Source organism: Cervus elaphus, chromosome 23, assembly GCF_910594005.1.
Source record: "Cervus elaphus chromosome 23, mCerEla1.1, whole genome shotgun sequence".
NCBI lineage: Eukaryota > Metazoa > Chordata > Mammalia > Artiodactyla > Cervidae > Cervus > Cervus elaphus.
Genome location: NC_057837.1, coordinates 47698098 through 47719285, shown reverse-complemented (window position 1 = coordinate 47719285; position 21188 = coordinate 47698098). Strand labels below are relative to the sequence as shown.

Here is a 21188-nt window from a genome sequence, read left to right as displayed (position 1 = left end):
ACTCTCACACCCATACATGACCACTGGAAAAACCAAAGCCTTGACGAGACGGACCTTTGTTGGCAAAGTAATGTCTCTGCTTTTTAATATGCTATCTAGGTTGGTCATAACTTTCCTTTCAAGGAGTAAGCATCTTTTAATTTCATGGCTGCAACCACCATCCACACAGTGATCTTGGAGCGCCCAAAAATAAAGTCTGACACTGTTTCCACTGTCTCCCCATCTAATTCCCATGCAGTGATGGGACCAGATGCTATGATCCTAGTTTTCTGAATGTTGAGCTTTAAGCCAACTTTTTCACTCTCCTCTTTCACTTTCATCTAGAGGCTTTTTAGTTCCTCTTCACTTTTCTGCCATAGGGTGGTGTCATCTGCATATCTGAGGTTATTGATATTTCTCCCAGCAATCTTGATTCCAGCTTGTCCTTCTTCCAGCCCAGCATTTCTCATGATGTACTCTGCATTTGAGTTAAATAAGCAGGGTGACAATATATAGCCTTGACGTGACTCCTCTTCCTATTTGGAACCAGTCTGTTGTCTAGTTCTAACTGTTGCTTCCTGACCTTCATACAGGTTTCGCAAGAGGTGGGTCAGGTGGTCTGGTATTCCCATCTCTTTCAGAATTTTCCACAGTTTATTGTAATCCACAGAGTCAAAGCCTTTGGTATAGTCAATAAAGCAGAAATAGATGTTTTTTTGGAACTCTCTTGCTTTTTTGATGATCCAGCGGATGTTGGCAATTTGATCTCTGGTTCCTCTGCCTTTTCTAAAACCAGCTTGAACATCTGGAAGTTCACAGTTCACTTGACATTTTAATTTATCATAATTATTTATTTTAATGTTTAAAAATGATTAGTTGATAAATTTGTGTTGAAAGGATGTTAAATATACAAGTATGCTGTGCTGTAGGTCATTATTTGTAACCAGTTTCAGTTCCTTATAGTTAAGTAATCTAAACATGATTTTATTAACTGTGAACACATGAAGATCCCTAATAGATAGAGCTTTCAGGGTGTCTGCTTTTTGAGGGAAGATTCTATTGAGCCCTTTTCTGTTGAAACTCTTTTTACTCTTAGGGATCACATTATAGAATGTCCTATGTTAGTTATGAAAGGCTGGTTTGGTTTCATGTTAAAGACATTCTTGAAGAGGTTTCAGTTATTATTGGCTTATTTCTTAAAACATCCTCACACATGAATTTTTTCTTTTTTTTTTTCCTTTTTAATTTTTGGCCACGCTACACTGCATGTGGTATCTTAGTTTCTTGGCTAGGGCTTGAACCCGGGCCCCCTGCAGTGAAATGGGGAGTCTTAATAACTGGACCACCAGGAAAGTCCCTTACACATGAATTTTGAGATCAGATTTTATCCCTTAGTAAATTTATCTTCCTCAAGGACGGTGATCATGTAAAATTAAACTTTAAAACTGGAAAGCTATACTTTATGTATAATTGTTTTAACTCTTTAGGGGGTATAGGGGTTTTTTTCTCTTTGGTAAAAATGATTTGTGTTATTTTCTTGTTGACAGTGGAAGGAGCTAGGCTTATTTCCTGCTTCAGAAGTTACAGAGGAAGCAGGCTCCTTTGGTTCTAGCCTATGATCCATATGTACTGATAAGTTAAGCATCTTTCTTGACTAAAGCTAGGGTAAGGGATGGAAACATGTCCATCAGTTCTTACATAGCACTTCTCTGGGCCATGGACACCCTCAGACCTTGTATCCTTTGATCCCAGCTGGTTTTCTTTTAGTGATCGCACACATTTGTATGTCAGTTTATGTTTTTAGCGTTTATTTGGATTAATTAATAAGTCATGATGGATCTGACTTAAGTCTAATTGGTGTACATATTTCTTCTGTTTAGGCTTCTATTAGGAAATTTGGTGTATATATCATTCTTGTTATCCATTTCTGTTTTCTCTTTTCAGTAGAAGTTGTAGTTTCCTCTTTAATCTGATTATTGAGGTTTTATTAAGAAAGGCTGTAAAGTGTGTTGTTCAAAGGCACCAAGTAGCAGAGCTAAGAGCTTGCAGCTTTTCTTGTTCCCACCTCACCTTTGAGGTTTGACTGTCGAACTGAGGTGTACGGGGGGCAGCAAGATGGGGGAGGTAGCCATGCCCCAGACTCCTCATAGGCTCCATTTCTGCTAATACCAGTAGCAGAGGTGACACTGGTGGAGGCTGTCCACTGCCACAGAAAGGCCCTGGAGTGTGTTTGAGTGGGATCAGTACCCAAATTTGCCAGGAGAAATTGTTGTGCTGTTACAAAAAAGAACTTATAATTGTTTTAAAAGATTACCTTTTAGAAAAAGCTTGAAGTATAGCATTAAATAATTCATGAGGAAGTTTTTGTGTGTATAGGTCTATACTTTTACAGTGAACAATAAATTTGTTATGTTCTTAGAGTTTTAGATGTATTGTGGGCTAGATAATATTTTTTAATTGTTTTTTCCTCTCAGGGTGCAGCCTTTGTAGAATTTGATGTACATCTTTCAAAAGACTTTGTGCCTGTGGTGTATCATGATCTGACTTGTTGTTTGACTATGAAAAAGGTATGTAGAAATTCCTTTAACTCTTTAACTATAAGAGTTTAACTATAAGAGACAAAAGTTTAAAAACCAGCAAGTTTTATATACACATGCCATTATACATAAGAGACTTGAGCGTCTGTAGGTTTGGTATCCATGAGGGGTCCTGGAACCAATCCCCAGCAGATACTGATGTGTGTGTGTGTGTGCTCAGTTGCTTTAGTCATGTCTGACTCTACAACCCCTTGAACTGTAGCCTGCCAGGCTTCTCTGTCCATGGGATTCTCCAGGCAAGAATACTGGACTGGGTGGCCATGTCCTCCTCCGGGGGATCTTCCTGACCCAGGGATGGAACCCACGTCTCCTGGCATTTTCCTTAAAACTGTGATGGGTATCGTTTTCAACTGAGTTGATCTGAAATTAAGACTGAGAAAACTGGAGAACTACATGGAAAAGAATGAAGTTAGAGCATTCTCTAACACCATATAGAAGAATAAACTCAGGGCTTCCCTGTGACTCAGTGGTGAAGAATCCATCTGCCAGTGTGGGAGACACAGGTTTGATCCCTGATCCAGGAAGATCCCACTTGCTTCGGAGCAGCTAAGCCCATGTGCTACCATCTATTGAGTCTATGCTCTAGAGCCTGGAAGCCACAACTACTGAACTGAAGTCTTTGTGCCCTTGATTCACGCTCTGCATCAAGAGAAGCCGTCTCTTACTGAACTAGAAAAAAGCCCATGCAGAAGCAAAGACCCTGCACAGCCAAAAATAATAATATTATTTAAAAAAAACAAAAACCCTCCAAGTAGATTAAAAACCTAAATGTAAGACTGGACAGTATAAAGCTTAGAGGAAACAGAAAACTCTTTGATATAAATTGCAGCAATATTTTTTTGGATCTGTCTCCTAGAGTAATGCAAATAAAAAACAAAGGGGATCTAATTAAACTCTGAAGCTTTTGCACAACAAAGAAAACCACAGACAGCACAAAGACAACCTACTGACTGGGAGAAAATATTTGCAAGTGATGCTACTGACAATGGATTAATTTCCAAAATACACAAACAGCTCCTATAATTCAATATAAAAAAAAAATCAAAAAAATGGGCTGAAGACCTGAATATACTTGTCTCCAAAGAAGACATACAGGTGGCCAACAGGCACCTGAAAAGATACTCAATATTACTGTTAAAGAAATGCAGATCCAAGCTTTAGTGAGGTACCACCTCTTACTGCTCAGAATGGCCATTATCAGAAAGTTGAGAAATAATAAATGCTGGAGAGACGGTATGGAGAAAAAGGAACCCTCCTGCACTGTTGGTGGGGATAAATTGGTGCAGCCACAATGGAGAACAGCATGGAGTTTCCTCAAAAAACGAAGTAATGAAGTGAGTCTATGTGATCCTGCAATACCACTCTTGGGATTTCCAGAGGAAATTATAATTTGAAAAAATACACACACCTTAATGTTCATTGCAGCACTATTTAGAGTATCTCACACATGGCAGCATCCTGAATGTCCATCAACAGATGAATGTGTTAAGATATATATATGTACAATGGAATACTACTCAGTCATAAAAAAGAATAAAATAGTGGCACTTAGAGTGACATGAATGGACCTAGAGATTATCATACTAAGTGAAGTAAGTCAGAAAATGAAAGACACTTATGTGGAATCTAAAATATAATACAAATGAACTTACTTACAAAATAGAGACTTGGAAAACAAAATTATGGTTACCAAAGGGGGAAAGGGATTGTTTCATATAAATTTGGAGTTTGAGATTAGCAGATACAAACTGCAATATATAAAATAGATAAACAACATGGTCCTACTGTATATCACAGGGAACATTATCTTAATTCAATATCTTATAATAACCTGTAATGGAAAAGACTAGATATTTATTTATATATATATATGTTTGTGTGTGTGTGTGTATATATATGTGTGTGTGTGTGTGTGTAACTGAGTCACTCTGCTGTACACCTGAAGCTGATACAGCGTTGTAAATTAACTGTACTCTACGATAAATAGTTTGCTTTGCTACCACGTACCAGATGCTGCATAATGTAGTGTAAATCTGTGACAAGGCACCTGACTCTGCCTGCTGGTGGATTCTGTTATAATCAGTCATGTGGGTTTGGATTATTTTCATTTATAGAAAAGGATCCTTTCCTTTTTGTGAAATGGTATTAGGAGAAGGAAGGAGATGCACCTATTTATTTAAGTTATTTTGGGGGGGGCACCATGCTGTGTGGCTCGGGGACTCTTGCTTCCCTGACTAAGGGTTGAACCCAGTCCCTCAGCAGTGAGAGTGCTGAGTACTAACCACTGGATCGCCAGGGAATTCCCAAGATGCACCTGTTTAGATGGAAGAAGTAGAATTACTTAGATTTGGGGCAGGTTGTTTTTGCTGTGGGGGAAATGTTAATGGAAAGTGAAACAAAAAACGGATGGGATGGTGAAGGAACTCACTAACCAAGATTGAGATTAGTGACTCTAGCTGTAATTTCTTAAAATCCATGAGGGTTAGTTGAAGAGTATAAACTGATCCCTCATTTTTACCAGACTTTGATTGTTCTTATATTGAACCTGATTGTGTTAATTGCAGAATGAAAACAGTGAATTGGTTTTTTTTTTAGTATTCATTTTTAAGTTGGTATTTTCCTTATAAAACCAATTTATGTTCATTTATAAAATTAGCAGTAGTTCAGAAGATTATGAAATGGGTCTTCACTGGTGGTCCAGTTAAGAATTTCTGCCTGCCAGTGCAGGGGATTAGTGTTCAATCCCTGGTCTGGGAAGATTCCACATACTATGGGGCAACTAAACCCACTTGCCACAGCTACTGAGCCCACTGGCCACAACTATGAAGCCTGTGCTCCTAGAGCCTGTGCTCTTCCATAAGAAGCCACAGCAGTGAGAAGCCTGAGCACCATAAGAAAGCCTGCACTTGCCACAACTAGAGAAAGCCTGGGTGTAGCAATGAGGACCCAGTGCAGCCAAAAATAATAAATAAAAATTTTAAAAAGTAAAAAGATTATGAAATGAAAAGTAAATCTTCCTTTTTCTCCTTGGTCGTACTCTCTTCTCTACGTAGTAGTTTCTTTTGTATCCTTCCAGAAAAATGTACATAGGCTCATACTATATGTACTTGGTGTGAAAATAAATAGACATACACTGGATTTTAATTTATTTGTTGGATTGATGATTTACTGGTGGTACATTAACTCATTTCCTTAAGATAGAAGTGCCTGAATGGTGTGACTTTGATTTATTAAAATCTAATGAAACAGATTTGCTTATTGTGAAAACACCTATTATACAGTTCTTATTAAATATTACTCCTTAGAGGTAATCAATTTTTTCGTGACAGTTGATTTCTGTGGCTGTTTTTAACCAAACTTAAGTTTAAAAGGTTTTGAAATGTTTAGAAACTTGACAGAAACTAATCCATACTTGGATCATGCTTGCCTGTTGATTTCCTAGTCATGTAGCATGGATATATGTCAAATAAATGTATACAGCCTGGCAGGAAACAGGAGAAATTACTGATGTATGGCTTGGTTCTCAGTGTGTCTTCAGTGCTGCAGCTTCTTCCCAGCTGTTCTTTTCTTCACTTAAAAAAAAAAAAAAAAGTTTTATCTACATTAAAAACAAATAAGCCAGAATTTTAAGAGCTGGAAGGTGGTGTTAGGTAGAAAGAGCTCCCCTTCATGGGCTCACTGTGGCCACCACAAACAATTATTCTTATCAGTAAATTGAGACACAGGGACTGTCTAGAGTAAATATTCAGTAATAATTTATGGCCCATTTTTCTTCTTTTTAGAAATTTGATGCTGATCCAGTTGAATTATTTGAAATTCCAGTGAAAGAATTAACATTTGACCAACTCCAGTTGTTAAAGGTAATAATAGTGTGAAATGTTAATCTTTCTGGTTTAACATTTATCATTTAGTTTTAGTACTATTTGTACTTGTCTGTATATGCTAATGTTCTCTTTGCCTGTGGGGATGACTATATATACAGCATGTGTAGAGTTTATGCTTTGGTTTTCTGTTCTATTAGGAAGAATGAGTTTGTGCTCATCCATCTGTCGTCTTTAACAGTTTCCGTGGATCCCATCGGTTTTTGCTTTCATGAAGGAGACTGGGCTATAAGTCTTTATAGGCCATGGGGACTAGCTATAATCTTAGGTTGTCTCTAGTCTGCTTTAGCTCTTTTTATTTCATACTTGATCTTCTATGCTGTTGTTGAGTTTTATACTTATGCTACTAAGATCCTTCTCTATTTTATTGATACCATATAATTTTACATGGTGATCCTTCCTGTTCTCATTAGATATCTTAAATAAATGCTTGTTTGAGTGTAAACGGTTTCCTCACCTATTGATTTATATATTCTCCTCTTGGTTATTTGATCATGATCTTTTGTGTATGTGTGTAAATATAAAATATATACACTGATAAGTGCTTATTCTTATTAAAATACTAATTCTACATTTTATAAGTTTTTTCTAACTTGCTAGCTTTTCAAACTATAGTTCTGTTAACCATATCTTCATAAACTAAGGCCTATTTTTAATGATTGCATTTTGTATGTGTGTGTTTTCCAGCTCACTCACGTGACTGCACTGAAATCTAAAGATCTGAAAGGTATGTACCAATATGAAAACATTGTTTTCATTTCATGATTAGCATAATGAATTTTCTTATCCATTTTAATGTACTCTTTGTAACCTTAATATAATACTCAGTTATATAAATGTAATGTTATAGATGCGAAGGCTTTACATATGATACTTGTCATATGCATATGTCATATGTACAGAAAGCATGATTTTTTATTTTACGAGTTTTCTTAGCTTGATGATCAAAAATCTTTATTATTTTGTACCTACCAATCTTTCCACACATTCTTAAGCATTACAGAGTATAAGAGTGTATCAAATATAGAATCTAGCCCTATATAGGTGTTTGAAACTAGCTCTAGCATTTACCAGCTATGACCTCCATCTTTGTGTTTAACCATTCTGTGCTTCACTTTCCTCAAAGGATTATAAAATCGCTTTGTAATTCCACTTTGCTTTCTGCCCCCATAGAACTTAATAGTGAATGGCATTCATCTTAGTCTCAATATGTCCTTTTTTAACCCTTTATTTTTGCACATGTCTTATCTCTTCCACCAGAATGTAAACTTCTCAAGGATGTGAAAATATTTTTTTATTCCCTGAAAAATTTATAAGTGGTTATAGTAGGTATTCATTAAATGTTTATCTGCAATTAGGATAACAGGATAGTTGTAATGCCTTTATAAAGACATTGTGAGGTACCACAAACTCCAGAGATATCCCCGGAGCATAAATATGACTTTGCAAGTTTGTAAATGTTTCATAACTATTAATAGTAAAATGAATTTACTTTTAACTTATTTTACTGGAAAATTTTATATGACTTAGTTTTTTAATGTGTATTGCACAGGATTAGTTACTTGTTGGTTTTGTTTTGCTTTTTGTTAGTTGGGAGGTTTAAATCTTGATACAAAAATTTTTTCTCTAGGAAAAAATTCTGTGTACCTTGACATAATTGATTTTGAATTAAATGATAATGCTAACAAAGACAATGGTACTTGTAGAATCTCTTAATTTTTAAGTTGATATTTCAAGTAGAAGTATTAGCGAGATTACATAGCCCTTAATCTCATTGAGATATAAAAAATAATTGCTTGTAACTTCTTTTTTTAACTAGAATTTTTATAAGAAAATAATCACTGTTGAGGTCATAAACTTAGATGTTCCTATTAAATGTTGTAAAGTGGTCTTCATAAAGGATGCTTATTTTGAAAATGGGGGTTTTATTGGTTAAAATTACTAAATACAAGAGCCTTCAAAAATACTATATGTGAAAGGATCTCATGGCTACTTCATTAAGAATTTAGGGGAAGGTCTTAGTGATAAAGTGTCATTAATCTACTGAGTTTTTATTACTTAAAATTTCAGAATCTATGGTTGAAGAAGAAAATTCCTTTTCTGAAAATCAGCCATTTCCTTCTCTTAAGATGGTAAGTTGGTAATGCTATCATTAATTCTTTTATATCTGAATAATTTATTTTGGTCTTTTAAATGGCCACTAAAAAGGCTGTGTAATGTAAACTAATGTTTGATGCTTTTTAGAGAAGATACAGTCTTGTGTATTTGTGCACCTTTTTTTAAAATGAGAAACTGAATTGCTCAGATGAATAAATTTCCTACCTCATTGGATTAGTTTGGTAAGAAAAGGAAATTCACATATTTCTATATATAAACAGAGAGGAAAGGACATAGAAAAGGGGGTGCAGGGGGAAGTGTGATGATGGGAGAGGCATTTTTACAAAATTTAAGGCTGGTCTTTAGCTTTTAGAGAGAAATTCTCCAACCAAAGAATATAGGTACCCTGGTTACTTAAAGTGAGATACAAATTTCAAGAATTCACTCTGAAAAAGTGTAACAAAAACTGGCATGAAGATTTAAAACTAGACACAATTCATAGAGGAATTCCCTTGACATGCAGGTCAAATACCCTCTTTGATCATGCTGAATCTCCTTTTGTTCTTGTTGGTTCCATTTCCTAATTTTTCCTCTTCTCCACTGGTGATGTGTCAGCTACAGTACTTTTCTTAGGCAAAAAATAGGTAATACCAGTTTATCATGATTATTTACCCTCTAAAAAGGATGCTACAAGAGAACTCCTATAATAGTCATTGTCCTAGTGCCTTTAGGTCATGGTTTGAATAATTTTTCAGATATTTATGAAGCCTCGCTAAGTCATTCCTTCTAGTCCATAATTCTGAAATCATTTGGTTCTTAGAAATTTCATTTCTGGAAATGATTTCATAGAACAGAAAAACAGATTTTTTAAAAATTGTGTTTTAAAGGGTTGTCCTTACTTTTCTGATTGTGCATTAGTCCAGTAAAAATATGGCAGATATATTAAGTAAGGCTTAAACATATGAGAGAACAAAGTAAAAAACCCCACAGGAGATTGAGTACAGCTTGTTTTAGGTATTATACTTTTCATGCAGCAGGTTAATGGAGACCACGGCTATATCCAAGGTCACCAGAATTCCAGGCTATATTCTTTTTCTGTTAGCATTCTTTTACTTGCTATTATAATTAAATACCATATACACTATCCATATTAAGTGGTTTCTAAACTTTGAAATAAATTGTTCTAAATTCATTTTCTGCTTTAGCATGCTTGAGTATTTGACAAAGCAAATTGGTATTTGAATAAACAAACAAGCTGCTTGTAGGTTAATAAACAAGCTTCATTTTTTTTTTTTTTTTCTTTTTTAATTTGGCTGTGCTGGGTCTTCATTGCAGCCCATGGATTTTCTCAAATTGTACCACAGGGGCATTTCATTGAGGTGTGCAGGCTTCTCTAATAACTGTAGAGCCTGTAGGCTCAGTAGTTCTCTAGTTGCTCCATGGCATGTGGGAAGTTAGTTTCCTGACCAGCAATCGAACCCACATCCCCTGCAGTGGAAGGCGGATTCTTAACCACTGGACCACCAGGGAAGTCTCAAGCTTCATATTTTAGACTATATTTTCTAGTTATGCTGGCCAAGTGGCATTACTGCATAGTGTCTAGATAATTGAGATAAATTGATACTCTGTTATTTATATAGATAAAGATTTTTTTATTTATGAGCCTCTTTAACTTTGGAGATAACATCTTTCCAGGGAGTTATCACTGTGGTACAAGTTAAGTATCACCACCTTCAAAACAAGCTAGAAATTATGGGTTTTTTGTATAACTATATCTCAGTAGATTGACATGCCTGGATGCGATTCAAAAAATATGACAGATGTCTTTTTTTAAATTCATGAGGCTGCTTGTCTGTTATTAGGGCTCACTTTAGTTGTTTAGTAACGGTGAAAAGGATTTTAGGTTAGGATCATCTCTATGGTTAGTAGTAATCAGTTATCACATGCTAAAGACCGCTGTCTTTGGTATTTAATTTGTTTTGACTTTCTTATTCAGTTTAATCATCAACTAGGTTTTCCATTTGAGTATAAGAAAGATAGTGGTTTTTACCAACAGCACAAAGCACTTTATCCTTACTAGTGATATATTTTCTTACAGATTGCTTTTTGTAATTTGTTTTTCTTTTTTTCCTTCTTATTCTACCATTCATCTCACCAAAAATGAAACAATTTACCATCAACAAACGCAACTCTAGGTTTTAGAATCTTTGCCAGAAGATGTAGGCTTTAACATAGAAATTAAATGGATCTGCCAACAAAGGGTAAGCTGTTCTCTATGTGACCCATTCTTCTTTCCTCCCTCTCGTTTCTTTAAATGCATTGATTCTTGTCTCTTTGTTTTAGTTGAATAAGTGAAACTGAAATCTTAAGGCTTCTGCCAGCAGGCACAATGCTTGTTAGACCTTTTAAATAAAGCATAATTTACACTTACTTATTTGAGTCCTTAAAAGTAGTTACGGAGTGGATAGCCTTTCCCATCTCCAGGGGATCTTCCTAGCCCCGGGACTGAACCCAGGTCTCCTGGATTGCAGGTGGATTCTTTACCAGCTGAGCTACAGGGAAGCCCAAGAATACTGGAGTGGGTAGCCTATCCCTTCTCCAGTGGATCTTCCTGACCCAGGAATCGAACCGGAATCTTCTGCCTTGGAGGCAGATTCTTTCCAACTGAGCTATCAGTTATGACGAAGCCCAGTTATGATTACATTATAGTAGAAATTCCAATTTACATGCCTCATGCGCACAGTAATATGGACAATTTCTGGGACTTGTAAAAGGAACAGTGAGAAATCTAACCAGTCAGAACTTTGTAACTGATTAGTTTTTGTTTTTTTACCCCCATCTCAATACCTTAAATAATTGCCTAAGCAGTTTTCTGTTAAGTGGCAATAGCTAGTAGTAATTAATTAGGAAAAGAGATTTCTGCACACGTATCTAAAATTTAGTCATTCTTTTGTTCAATAAAGAATTATTTATTGAAAAGCTGCTATGGGCCAGACATTTTCTGTGCTTAAGTGGTGAAAAAAAACCTTGACTTTGTGGAGCCTGGTAGTGTTCTACTCCAGGAAGATAACTAAGTCTTGGATGTATCAGATGGGGCTGCATGCTAAGAGCACTGGTTGGGGTGGGGAACATTGGAAGTAGTTAATCCAGGCAATCCTGGTATTTGTTTTGGTCAGATTAATCAAAACTGTCCTCAAAGCGTGTCTTTTACATCACTGTTTATGATAAGCTGGTCCTGGCTAACATGTTTTTCTTAGTACTTGATTTTTAGTTTTCAGAGCTTTTAGAATAACTGTAATGACTAATATTTTAAATTTTTGGTATTTGGGTATCAACAGGGCTCTTAGTATTTTAGCTATATTTAGAAAGTTATTTTTTGCGGGTACTTAATATGCCTAAGACTCAAGAATGAGATTTTTAACTGATAATTCTTAATTACCAGGGATTCTTGGCTAGTGAGTTAACAAATAAAATGGAGTCTTTTTGTCTACTTACAGTATATGAAGATTATATAAATATATTTTAAAGTCACAGTAGATTTCAGATTTCCAGAATTTTAGCTTTTATTTTGTTAAACTTTATTAAAGCAAAAGTCAATTGATGTTATAACCACTTTCTATGTAAGTGTCTATACCTAATTATAATAATTGACATAGGGCTTTGCTTTTCTTATCTGTAAAATACTAGTTGGACCATTCTCAAGAATTTTTCTTAGTAATGTGATTCTAGGGTATTTAATGACTTTTGTTTTCCTTTTCTTCCATAGGATGGAATGTGGGATGGTAACTTATCAACATATTTTGACATGAATCTGTTTTTGGATATAATTTTAAAAACTGTCTTAGAAAATTCTGGGAAGAGGAGAATAGTGTTTTCTTCATTTGATGCAGATATTTGCACAATGTGAGTAGTTCAGGTTTTTTCTCCTATATACTTAGACTATAGCTAGGATTTCGAGTAGAATTACTGCAGTAGGAGGTAAGGAAGTTGTCAGACTTCACCCTTGATTTGTCTTCTGTATTGCGTTTTATATATTCTGTACTGAGATGCCTTGTACACCACTGGGTTGGAACACCTCACACCCTGTGTTTCATTTTACAGGCATATAAAATCCTCCTTACTGAATTGTAATCCCTCAGGGGCTTTCTTTTTGCCCATTTCTGAGAGCATTTTAATTCTTGTATAGAATAATTTAATTTTTTCTTTTTTTCTTTCTTTTTTTTTTTTTTTTTACTTAAAGGCAATATATGTTAATGTTTGTTATACCTCTGTAACGAGTATGCCTTTAATTTTTTTTCTTTATATTTTTAGTATTTTCTCAAATTTAAAAGCAATATGTTATGGTTATCTGCCCAGTGAAAAATATTTTTTAAATTGTCTTTTTTTAGGGTTCGGCAAAAGCAGAACAAATATCCCATATTATTTTTGACTCAGGGGAAATCTGATATTTACCCTGAACTCATGGACCTCAGATCTCGGACAACCCCCATTGCAATGAGCTTTGCACAATTTGAAAATCTACTGGTAAGCTATGCTTGAATTTTTTTTTAACATTTATTTTTTGAAACATGTTTTAGAATAATAGTAAGTAAAATTATATATTAATTTAACATCTGAGTGGTTAGTTTTAACCTGTGTGTAATGAGCAGGTGCACTACGTAAAATGAGAATATTAAATTACAGACTGAAAAGCAGTTAAGTGACCACCACAACAAAAATTTTCTTGCAGGCCTTGGTTAAGTATGTTTTGTAGTTTAGTGTTCTGAGTGGGTTTTATGAATCATCTAAAATGGTTACATTTATAAACTGGTTTGATTTATTAAATTGTAAGAAAAAAATTCTAACATTTTCTTTCCCTGTCCATTCTGCTTTACAGAATACTAATATAGAGTATGACCATTTAGAATTTGTAGTTAATAAGTTACTTTTTCATGAGTAACTTATTTTTCATCTTTTAGGGGATAAATGCACATACTGAAGACCTACTCAGAAATCCGTCCTATATTCAAGAGGCAAAAGCTAAGGGACTGGTCATTTTCTGCTGGGGTGATGATACCAACGATCCTGAAAACAGAAAGAAATTAAAGGAATTTGGAGTTAATGGTCTAATTTATGATAGGTATTTGTTTTTTATGAAAAATTTTCATGGATTGTTAGAAGAAGAAAAGTAGTAAAATTATCTTAACATTTATTTGTCAGTGAAATTTTTTCAAACTTTGGAGTATACCACAGTCACTTGGGAAGTTTGTTAAAAATTCAGATGATTGGGCACTAACCTAGATATATTGACTCATCTTGCAGGTGGAGGTGGCTGTTTGCCCTAACCCTCTTCTCTGTCTGCACCAACTTTCTTGGTGGTCTCATCCAGTTCTGTGGCTTTTCATACTTTGTACATCCCTAAATATTTATCTCTAAGTCAGTCCTTTCCCTCCATGAGGGTAACGCTTTGCCTGTTTTGTTCACTTTGGTATTGTCAGATTTTTGAACAATACAATAGCTTAAATAATTTGTTTTTAAATAAATACGCTGGTTGTTTAAAATGTAACTCTGAGATCTCTGAGAGATGAAAAGGTTGCTTAGTGTAAAGAAATCTGGGGTTAGAAGGTTTACTCTGCTGAGGGGGTTTAGTGGGCTTACTAATACTTGAACAACATCAAGTAAGTGATAAAATTTGTTACCAGACCTGCTTTAAAAATATACAGTCCCTGGATTTAGTTCAAATTACTGTTTGTTCTATAAAGTTTTATCGCTTGTTTAATAAAGCTTTCCCCACCCCCGCTATTTTGTCTGAATTAGTCTTGTCTTAAAACTACAACCCAGATAATGCCTGCCTTTTAAAGTATTTGGTTAATATGTCTTTAAGCTGCATGATTCATGATTCTTTCTATTAGACATTTCTATCTAATTAAAAGAAAATTAAAATTTTTAAATTGCAATATGATAGAAGTGCTTTATTTAGCAAATTTTGAGGGAGTGTTTCTTTGAGGAGGAGGAAGGAATGATTGCAAACATTTTCAGGTAAGAAAAGTATATTGTGGGATTATACCATGTATAGCTATTGTAGAATGTAGAAATTTTAGTCAGATCCTTCATCTGAAGGGCCCTCCTTGGTTGTAGCCAAACACTGACCTTGCAAGGAAAACAGGAAGATACTGTGTGATTTATATATACCATATATAAGGCCAAAAGAAAGTGAGTGCTTTCTGGCACATGGTCAAGAAAAATAATTTTAAAGAGGAAGCAAGGGATAGATTTGAGCCTGGGTGGTGGTGGTTAAATTTGCTCTGACAGATTTTGCGTTTTAGGCAGAGGTGGGAGCAGGCACCAGGGCAGGACTGTGTTGAGGGTGTGTGTGTGGAGGATGTTGAGGCGGCCCAGCACTGGGCTTCTGCTTGGGCCCAATGAGAGGTGAGATATGGACTGGGTTAGAGTCAATTTTTATTATTCTTGGAAGTTTTTTCTTCTTTTTTTAAAAATTTTAGTCAAAGTATTACATGTATATATATAATCAACCATAATATATGAAAACTACATATATGTCTTCTCTGTGTGTGTGTGTGTGTGTGTGTGTGTACGTACTTCAAATAGTTTAAGACTAATAATAAAAACTTAACAGTCCCGGGAATTACCTTGCTCTCTGTAGTTAGGAGTTAGTGCTTTCATTGCCAGTGGCTTAGGTTCAGTTCCTGGTTGGGCAACTAAGATCCTGCAAGCAATGAGGTGCAACCAAGAAAAACCTAGCAATCTTTCCATCTCTTTCATTGTCCCTGAGTCCCTGTGTAAGTTTTTTTTTTTTTTTCTAACTGTTTCTTATGGTATTTAAGGTGTTTATTGCTATTATTTTTTCATTATCAAATTTAAACATATTGAAGATTTAAATGATTCAGAGCCTTTGTTTCATTTTAGATGGGGGAGAATTGTGATGTGTTTTAATTTATCAAAAACCAGTTCTGTTTTTACAAAGGCATTAACACAGATTTTAGATTTAATCATGGTTTTGTGGTTTATTATCTTATACAAGCTGCTATGCTTAATTTGCTGATATTTGGAATTTCTGCATTTGTAGTAATGAGTGAGATGGCCTTTAATTTACCTTTATCAAATGATTGTCTTATTTTGACATGAGGATAATACTCACCTCATACACTAAATTGAGCAATGTTTCTGCTTTGTATACTGTGCCTGCTCAAATGATTTAAAAGAATTCAGTAACAGAACCCACATTTAAAGAACATTATTATTAGATATGAACTCCCTTGTGTGCCCCTCTCTAATTCTATTCCCTTACCTCCTCCCTCAAATATAACTGATTATCAGATTATTCTCTTAAAATTTAAATTCTTATTTTTATTGCTAGACAATATAACATTTAGTTTTTCATGACTTTAAACTTTATTTGTACTCTTTCCCTACTTGTTACATTCTTAAAGTCAACCCATTTGTTGCATGTTATAATTTGTTTCTATTCATGGCTCTATGATTCTACCACAATTTATTCTACCATTGGAGAATGTTGAGGTGGTTGAGGAGTTTGGGCTACTTTTAACTCTCCCTTTTCATTTTTTCAACTACTAGCTTGTGGTTTGGACTTTTCTATTCTGCTAACTGAAGTACTTTATTACTTATCCATCTGTTTTCCAGCTTCCAAAATTTTGTTGCTCTGTCTCTTTGGTTTTTCTCATATTCAGTGAATTTTCTCTCAATACCCTTATTTCTAACAGGATATAGGGAGTGAACTTAGATGCTTCTATTCAGTCTGATACCTTGATCCAGAGGTCACTTTTCATTATTTTATATATGCCTTTAATTAAGTCTTTGTGTTAGAATAGTGAAATATTTAATAAAATCAATACTTGAAAAATCTTGTTTAAGAAAATTTTCCCTATTCTGATGTCATAGTAGCTTCCCAGGTGGCTCAGTGGTAGAGAATCCACCTGCCAATGCAAGACACAGGAGATTTGGGTTCAGTCCCTGGGTTGGGAATATCCCCTGGAGGACCGTATTCTTGCCTGGAAAATCCCATGGACAGAGGAGCCTGGCAGGCTACAGTCCATGGTGTTGCAAAGAGTCTGAGCACTGCTGAGTGGCTTGATGTCATAAAGAGTTAGTGCCTCACGTAAATTGTCTGGTTTTTTATATTTAAACAGTGAAAGGCCTTCCTTGCTGTGCTGGTGGGCAATGCTAGTACTGTCATTGGCACTTGGGGCTCTCAACTCTAGGTACATCTGTTAGTACTACATAGCTTTAGCATAAGTTTCACACTGGTGAGTAATCCTTTTTTTTTTTTTTTTTTTTAATTTTAATGTTTTGGCTGCATCGTGTGGCATGTGGATCTTAGTTCCCCAACCAGGGCTGGAACCCATGTACCCTGCAGTGGAAATGTGGGTTCTTACCTATAGAACTGCCAGGGAAGTCCTGAGCAGTCCTTTTCATCTTGATCTTTTGTGCTTTGAAGTCAGAACCGGGTATGAATTCCAACTCTGTGGACTGTAACCTACCAGGCTCCTCCTCAGTCCGTGGAATTTTCCAGGCAGGAGTCCTAGAGTGGGCTGCCACTTCCTTCTCCAGGGGATCTTCCCAACCCAGGGATCGAACCGTGGTCTCCCGAACTACAGGCAGACGCTTTACCATCTGAGCCACCAGGGAAGCCCAATTCCAACTCTACCTTGTAGTAACTTCTCGTCTGTCAGATAAGGCATTGCTGATTGATTAACTTGGAGAAAAGATACTTGAAGAATCACTAGTAAGCTACAAATTTCATTTTCTGATTCAATTTATAATCAGCTCTTTTGCTTCAGGGTTGCAAAAAGGTAGTAAGTAGACTGGAAGAAGAGAAATATTTTTAAATAGAACTGATGCTTATATCTTTTAAAGAAAAAATTACGACTTTGTAGTATAGGTATTCTAGGCATTCTGTAGGTTGTCAGATCCTAAGTAAGCCATAAAATTACCTATGTTATGTTTTGTGTTTGTCTCATCATAGGATATATGATTGGATGCCTGAACAGCCAAATATATTCCAAGTGGAGCAGTTGGAACGCCTGAAGCAAGAATTACCAGAGCTTAAGAGCTGTTTGTGTCCCACTGTTAGCCGCTTTGTTCCCTCATCTTTGTGTGGGGAGCCTGACATTCATGTGGATGCCAATGGCATTGACAATGTGGAGAGTGCTTAGTGTTTACTGGGTGGAGACCATTTGGGGCATGCACCGCTATTCTGGGTATTCACTTTTCATCACTAAGCACTGTTTATCTATGCCTTTTAGGTTTTCAGTCCAATGAAGCAATAATGAAGTATTTTCTATTTCATTACAGTTCTTGCTAGAATTTCAAGTATGCTATTTAAATCACTTGGCCAGGTATAATTACCAGTCAATCTCTTTACAATGAGAATATTTATTGGTTGGTAAATATTTTAAACTAAATATGTAAATGTATAATGTTAAACATAGGATTTTGGAATTAACTATATAAATATCTCATATTTACACTTACTACAGCTTTTTATTTGATCAGGTCGGAAATATATTTAGCACTCGGAAGAACATGACTATGCATAATTATACCTGACCATGGGAAAAATAAGTACCTCAAATGCATGTATTTGCACTGGTGATTCCAACTGCACAAGCCTTTGTGCCATCTGTGTGTATGTGTATTTTTCACATGAATTGACATGCACACCATTTTCATTCAGTATGAACTTTGAGGCTGCTGCCATTTTCCCATTTAACCAAACCAGTACCTGTGTAAATAGCCTAAAGGTGATCCTTGAAAACTTATTTCATAAATCTTTCAGAAGTTATTTTGCATAAATATTAAAATTCCAAAAAGCTGCAGGGTAACTTTAATGTACAAAATATTACAAGTATGGATTGCAGATTTCATACAATAGATGATAATGTATAAATTCTATTGAATGCATGCTTTCTGTTTTAAGCATGAGACTGTACACGTTTACTGAAAGTCCTTGCATCTGTGGTGCTAGGTGAGTATGAAAAGGTGTCAAGGACTGAAAAAATACTTTGTTGCTTAAAAAAAAAAAAAGGAAAAAAAAGTTGTCTGTAGGCATGTTAAATATGCTTAAGTGTGTCTCTCACTACCTATTACACACCATTGCTTTGTGGATTTGTTTCGTGTATGTGTGTGTTGTACAGTAGATAAAACCCTGTGCAAAAAATAAATGTCCTGAATTCTTACTGGTATTCTTTATTGGTTAGTGAATATCATGCTTGTAATTTATTTAGAAATGTAGATGATTCTACTAAATGTGTATGCATATTATTATGATTATACAAAGGTATCTTTCATTAGAAGCAGATTGTTTTGGTATAACTAACTTATGAGTGAATGTTAAATACACAGATTTATTGTCTTCATTATATAATGAAATTTCAAGATGTTACTTTTGCAGAATTGGTCTTTTATTATTATTATGAAATATTGGAATTTAGTGTCCACCCTGAAAGGATGGCTTATTTGCATATAGCTTTTACTGCATGTAGGCAGTTTATTCATTACTGATATGATTTGGCAGTAGCTGAGAACCTAAAACTTGGGTTGTATGTTGTATCTTTACTTTTTTAAGTGGAGTAATGTGGTTTTGGTCAGATCTTAATTGTGTGAAGATAGGCTTTAAAATCCTGTGGTACTGTGTTTGTAACACTGATACTTAATGGAAAATAGTTTAGGAAATGGAGTTTTCTGCAGGGATTTTATATACTTTTCTCATGTTGAAAGAGATTTTGTAACACTTTATGTGGAAATTAACTTGGTGTGAATTAGGCACTTTTAGAAAACTTCTGAAAAAGAATTACTTTTTTTGATCTACAGACCTGGTATAATACAGTTACCATTACTTTATGATAACTTGATTAGCCATATGTGTATTTCTAGTCCTGTTTGTTTGCTCCTCCCCTGTGCCTTTTTAGTTCCAGCTCCATTTTGAAGACTTGCAGATCATGAATGGAAAGAAGAGGAACAGGAAAGGAAGTGACGTAGGGGTCAGTTTCCTGTAATTTGCTGAGTAGAGTTTACAGCCACTGCTTATGACAAGGACAGAACCTCACTGCTCACTTTCTCCTGTCTCTGATCTTATAAACACCAGCGTTAGTAGATGATTAACTCATAGCAAGCAGTAGCTTCCCTTTTTATAGGACTAAGTCCTGGCTTCCATATCACTAGCTGTTGCCCCATACACTCTGCTCTAGCTACACTGTGCCTGTATTAGGCCCTGGCCATGCTGTATTCCTACACTGCTCCCTGTCTCTAGCCATGTGCCTTGCCTGGAAGCCTTTTCCGCCCCTGATAGTTTCTCCCTGCTCACTCTCATTTCTCCTTTAGCCCTTCATCGACCTCTCTGCTGCACCCTTGCCAAAACTTAGGAAGGGATGAATCCACTTTTTTTTACTCCATGGCTGAATGTTCATTCCTTTATCATGTCATTCATCATGGTACATTCTTGGTAGACACAGTTAATTTTGCCTCACCACACTGCAGGCTTTTAAGGGTAGGGACCTTGTTTGACAAATTTTTATTTCCACAGTGCATGGGAACATAGTAGAAAAGAAGTGTTGGAATTTTGAGGATAATATAATTTGTATCAAATGTACTTTTGAGTTAAGAGATTTAATTTACTAAGAATGTAAACTTTGAGTTGGTTTACATTTTGGCAGTGAATTGGTTTACATTTTGGCAGTTGGAATAGTTTATTAATGTCAGTTTTAAATGTAGAAGTGTAATGTTAAATTATTTTATATTTTTTGGAAATCGAGTGAAATGTTTGATAAAATGCTGCCATTGTTCTTTGATTTTTCCATTATCTGGGATTATGTACTGTAACTGACTGTAAATATGAGGAGCACAGTTCATTCCTGTGTCAGTGGTGCCAGAGGGCTGCCACCGCCACCTATTTACCTCACTCCCGTTGCTCCTTGTGACATTTGTCTTTCTTCTCCCTCTGAAGCCCATGCTTAGGCCTACCTCAGCACCACTCCTTGACTTCCTTCTGCGTTCAGCTCAGGTGCCACCTCCTCAAAAACCATTCCTCTGCTTTTGATCAGAATCATGATGCAAACAAGTACAGAGAGCCTCTAAATCTCACTATTTTGCAGCTGGGGTAGTAAACCCCCAGACAGGTTAACTGACTTACTGGGTTGGGACTAGAACTGGACTTTGTGACTCCTAGCCCCGTGTTCTTGAACAGTGCTGCCCTCTGAATTTTTGTGGCATTTGTTAGCATATGCTTTCTTGTAGTCCCACTTTTTATGTGCCTGTTCTATTTCCCTTATAAGATTGTAAGCCCCCTAAGGGCAAGGACTTCTTTGCATTTCTAGCACTACCATAGTGTTCTATACTTAGATATGAACTAGATAAATAAATGGTGGAGACTACAATCCTAGTTTCCTAACTCAGATTGTTTCACAGTATACATATGTTTTTGTATGGTGTGCAGCCATGTTGTCTGGAGTGTGTGTGCTCACATGTGCATGCATGTGCATGTATGTTGGCATGTTTAAACATGGAGTTCTCACTCCATCCCCAGTTTCTTGGGGTCACTTAGTTTAGGGGTTACCATAACTAATTTTTTCCTCCATGCTGAATGAGGACAGTCGTGGGAATGAGTGGCAGATAAGGT

General features: G+C 35.7%; 1 protein-coding gene across 2 annotated transcripts in view; it reads left to right on the top strand.

Moving 5' to 3' along the window:
* GPCPD1 (glycerophosphocholine phosphodiesterase 1) overlaps positions 1-20964 on the top strand; it is a 63575-nt gene extending 42611 nt beyond the window's left edge. For both annotated transcript variants that reach the window (XM_043882719.1, XM_043882718.1), the window contains 9 exons: positions 2454-2546; positions 6359-6436; positions 7145-7184; positions 8528-8589; positions 10750-10815; positions 12321-12457; positions 12943-13078; positions 13513-13673; positions 17538-20964. In XM_043882719.1, the coding sequence (XP_043738654.1) occupies positions 2454-2546; positions 6359-6436; positions 7145-7184; positions 8528-8589; positions 10750-10815; positions 12321-12457; positions 12943-13078; positions 13513-13673; positions 17538-17727 (963 nt within the window). In that variant the 3' untranslated portion in view covers positions 17728-20964. The remainder of the gene's footprint in view (positions 1-2453; positions 2547-6358; positions 6437-7144; positions 7185-8527; positions 8590-10749; positions 10816-12320; positions 12458-12942; positions 13079-13512; positions 13674-17537) is intronic.
* The last annotated feature ends 224 nt before the right edge of the window (positions 20965-21188 follow it).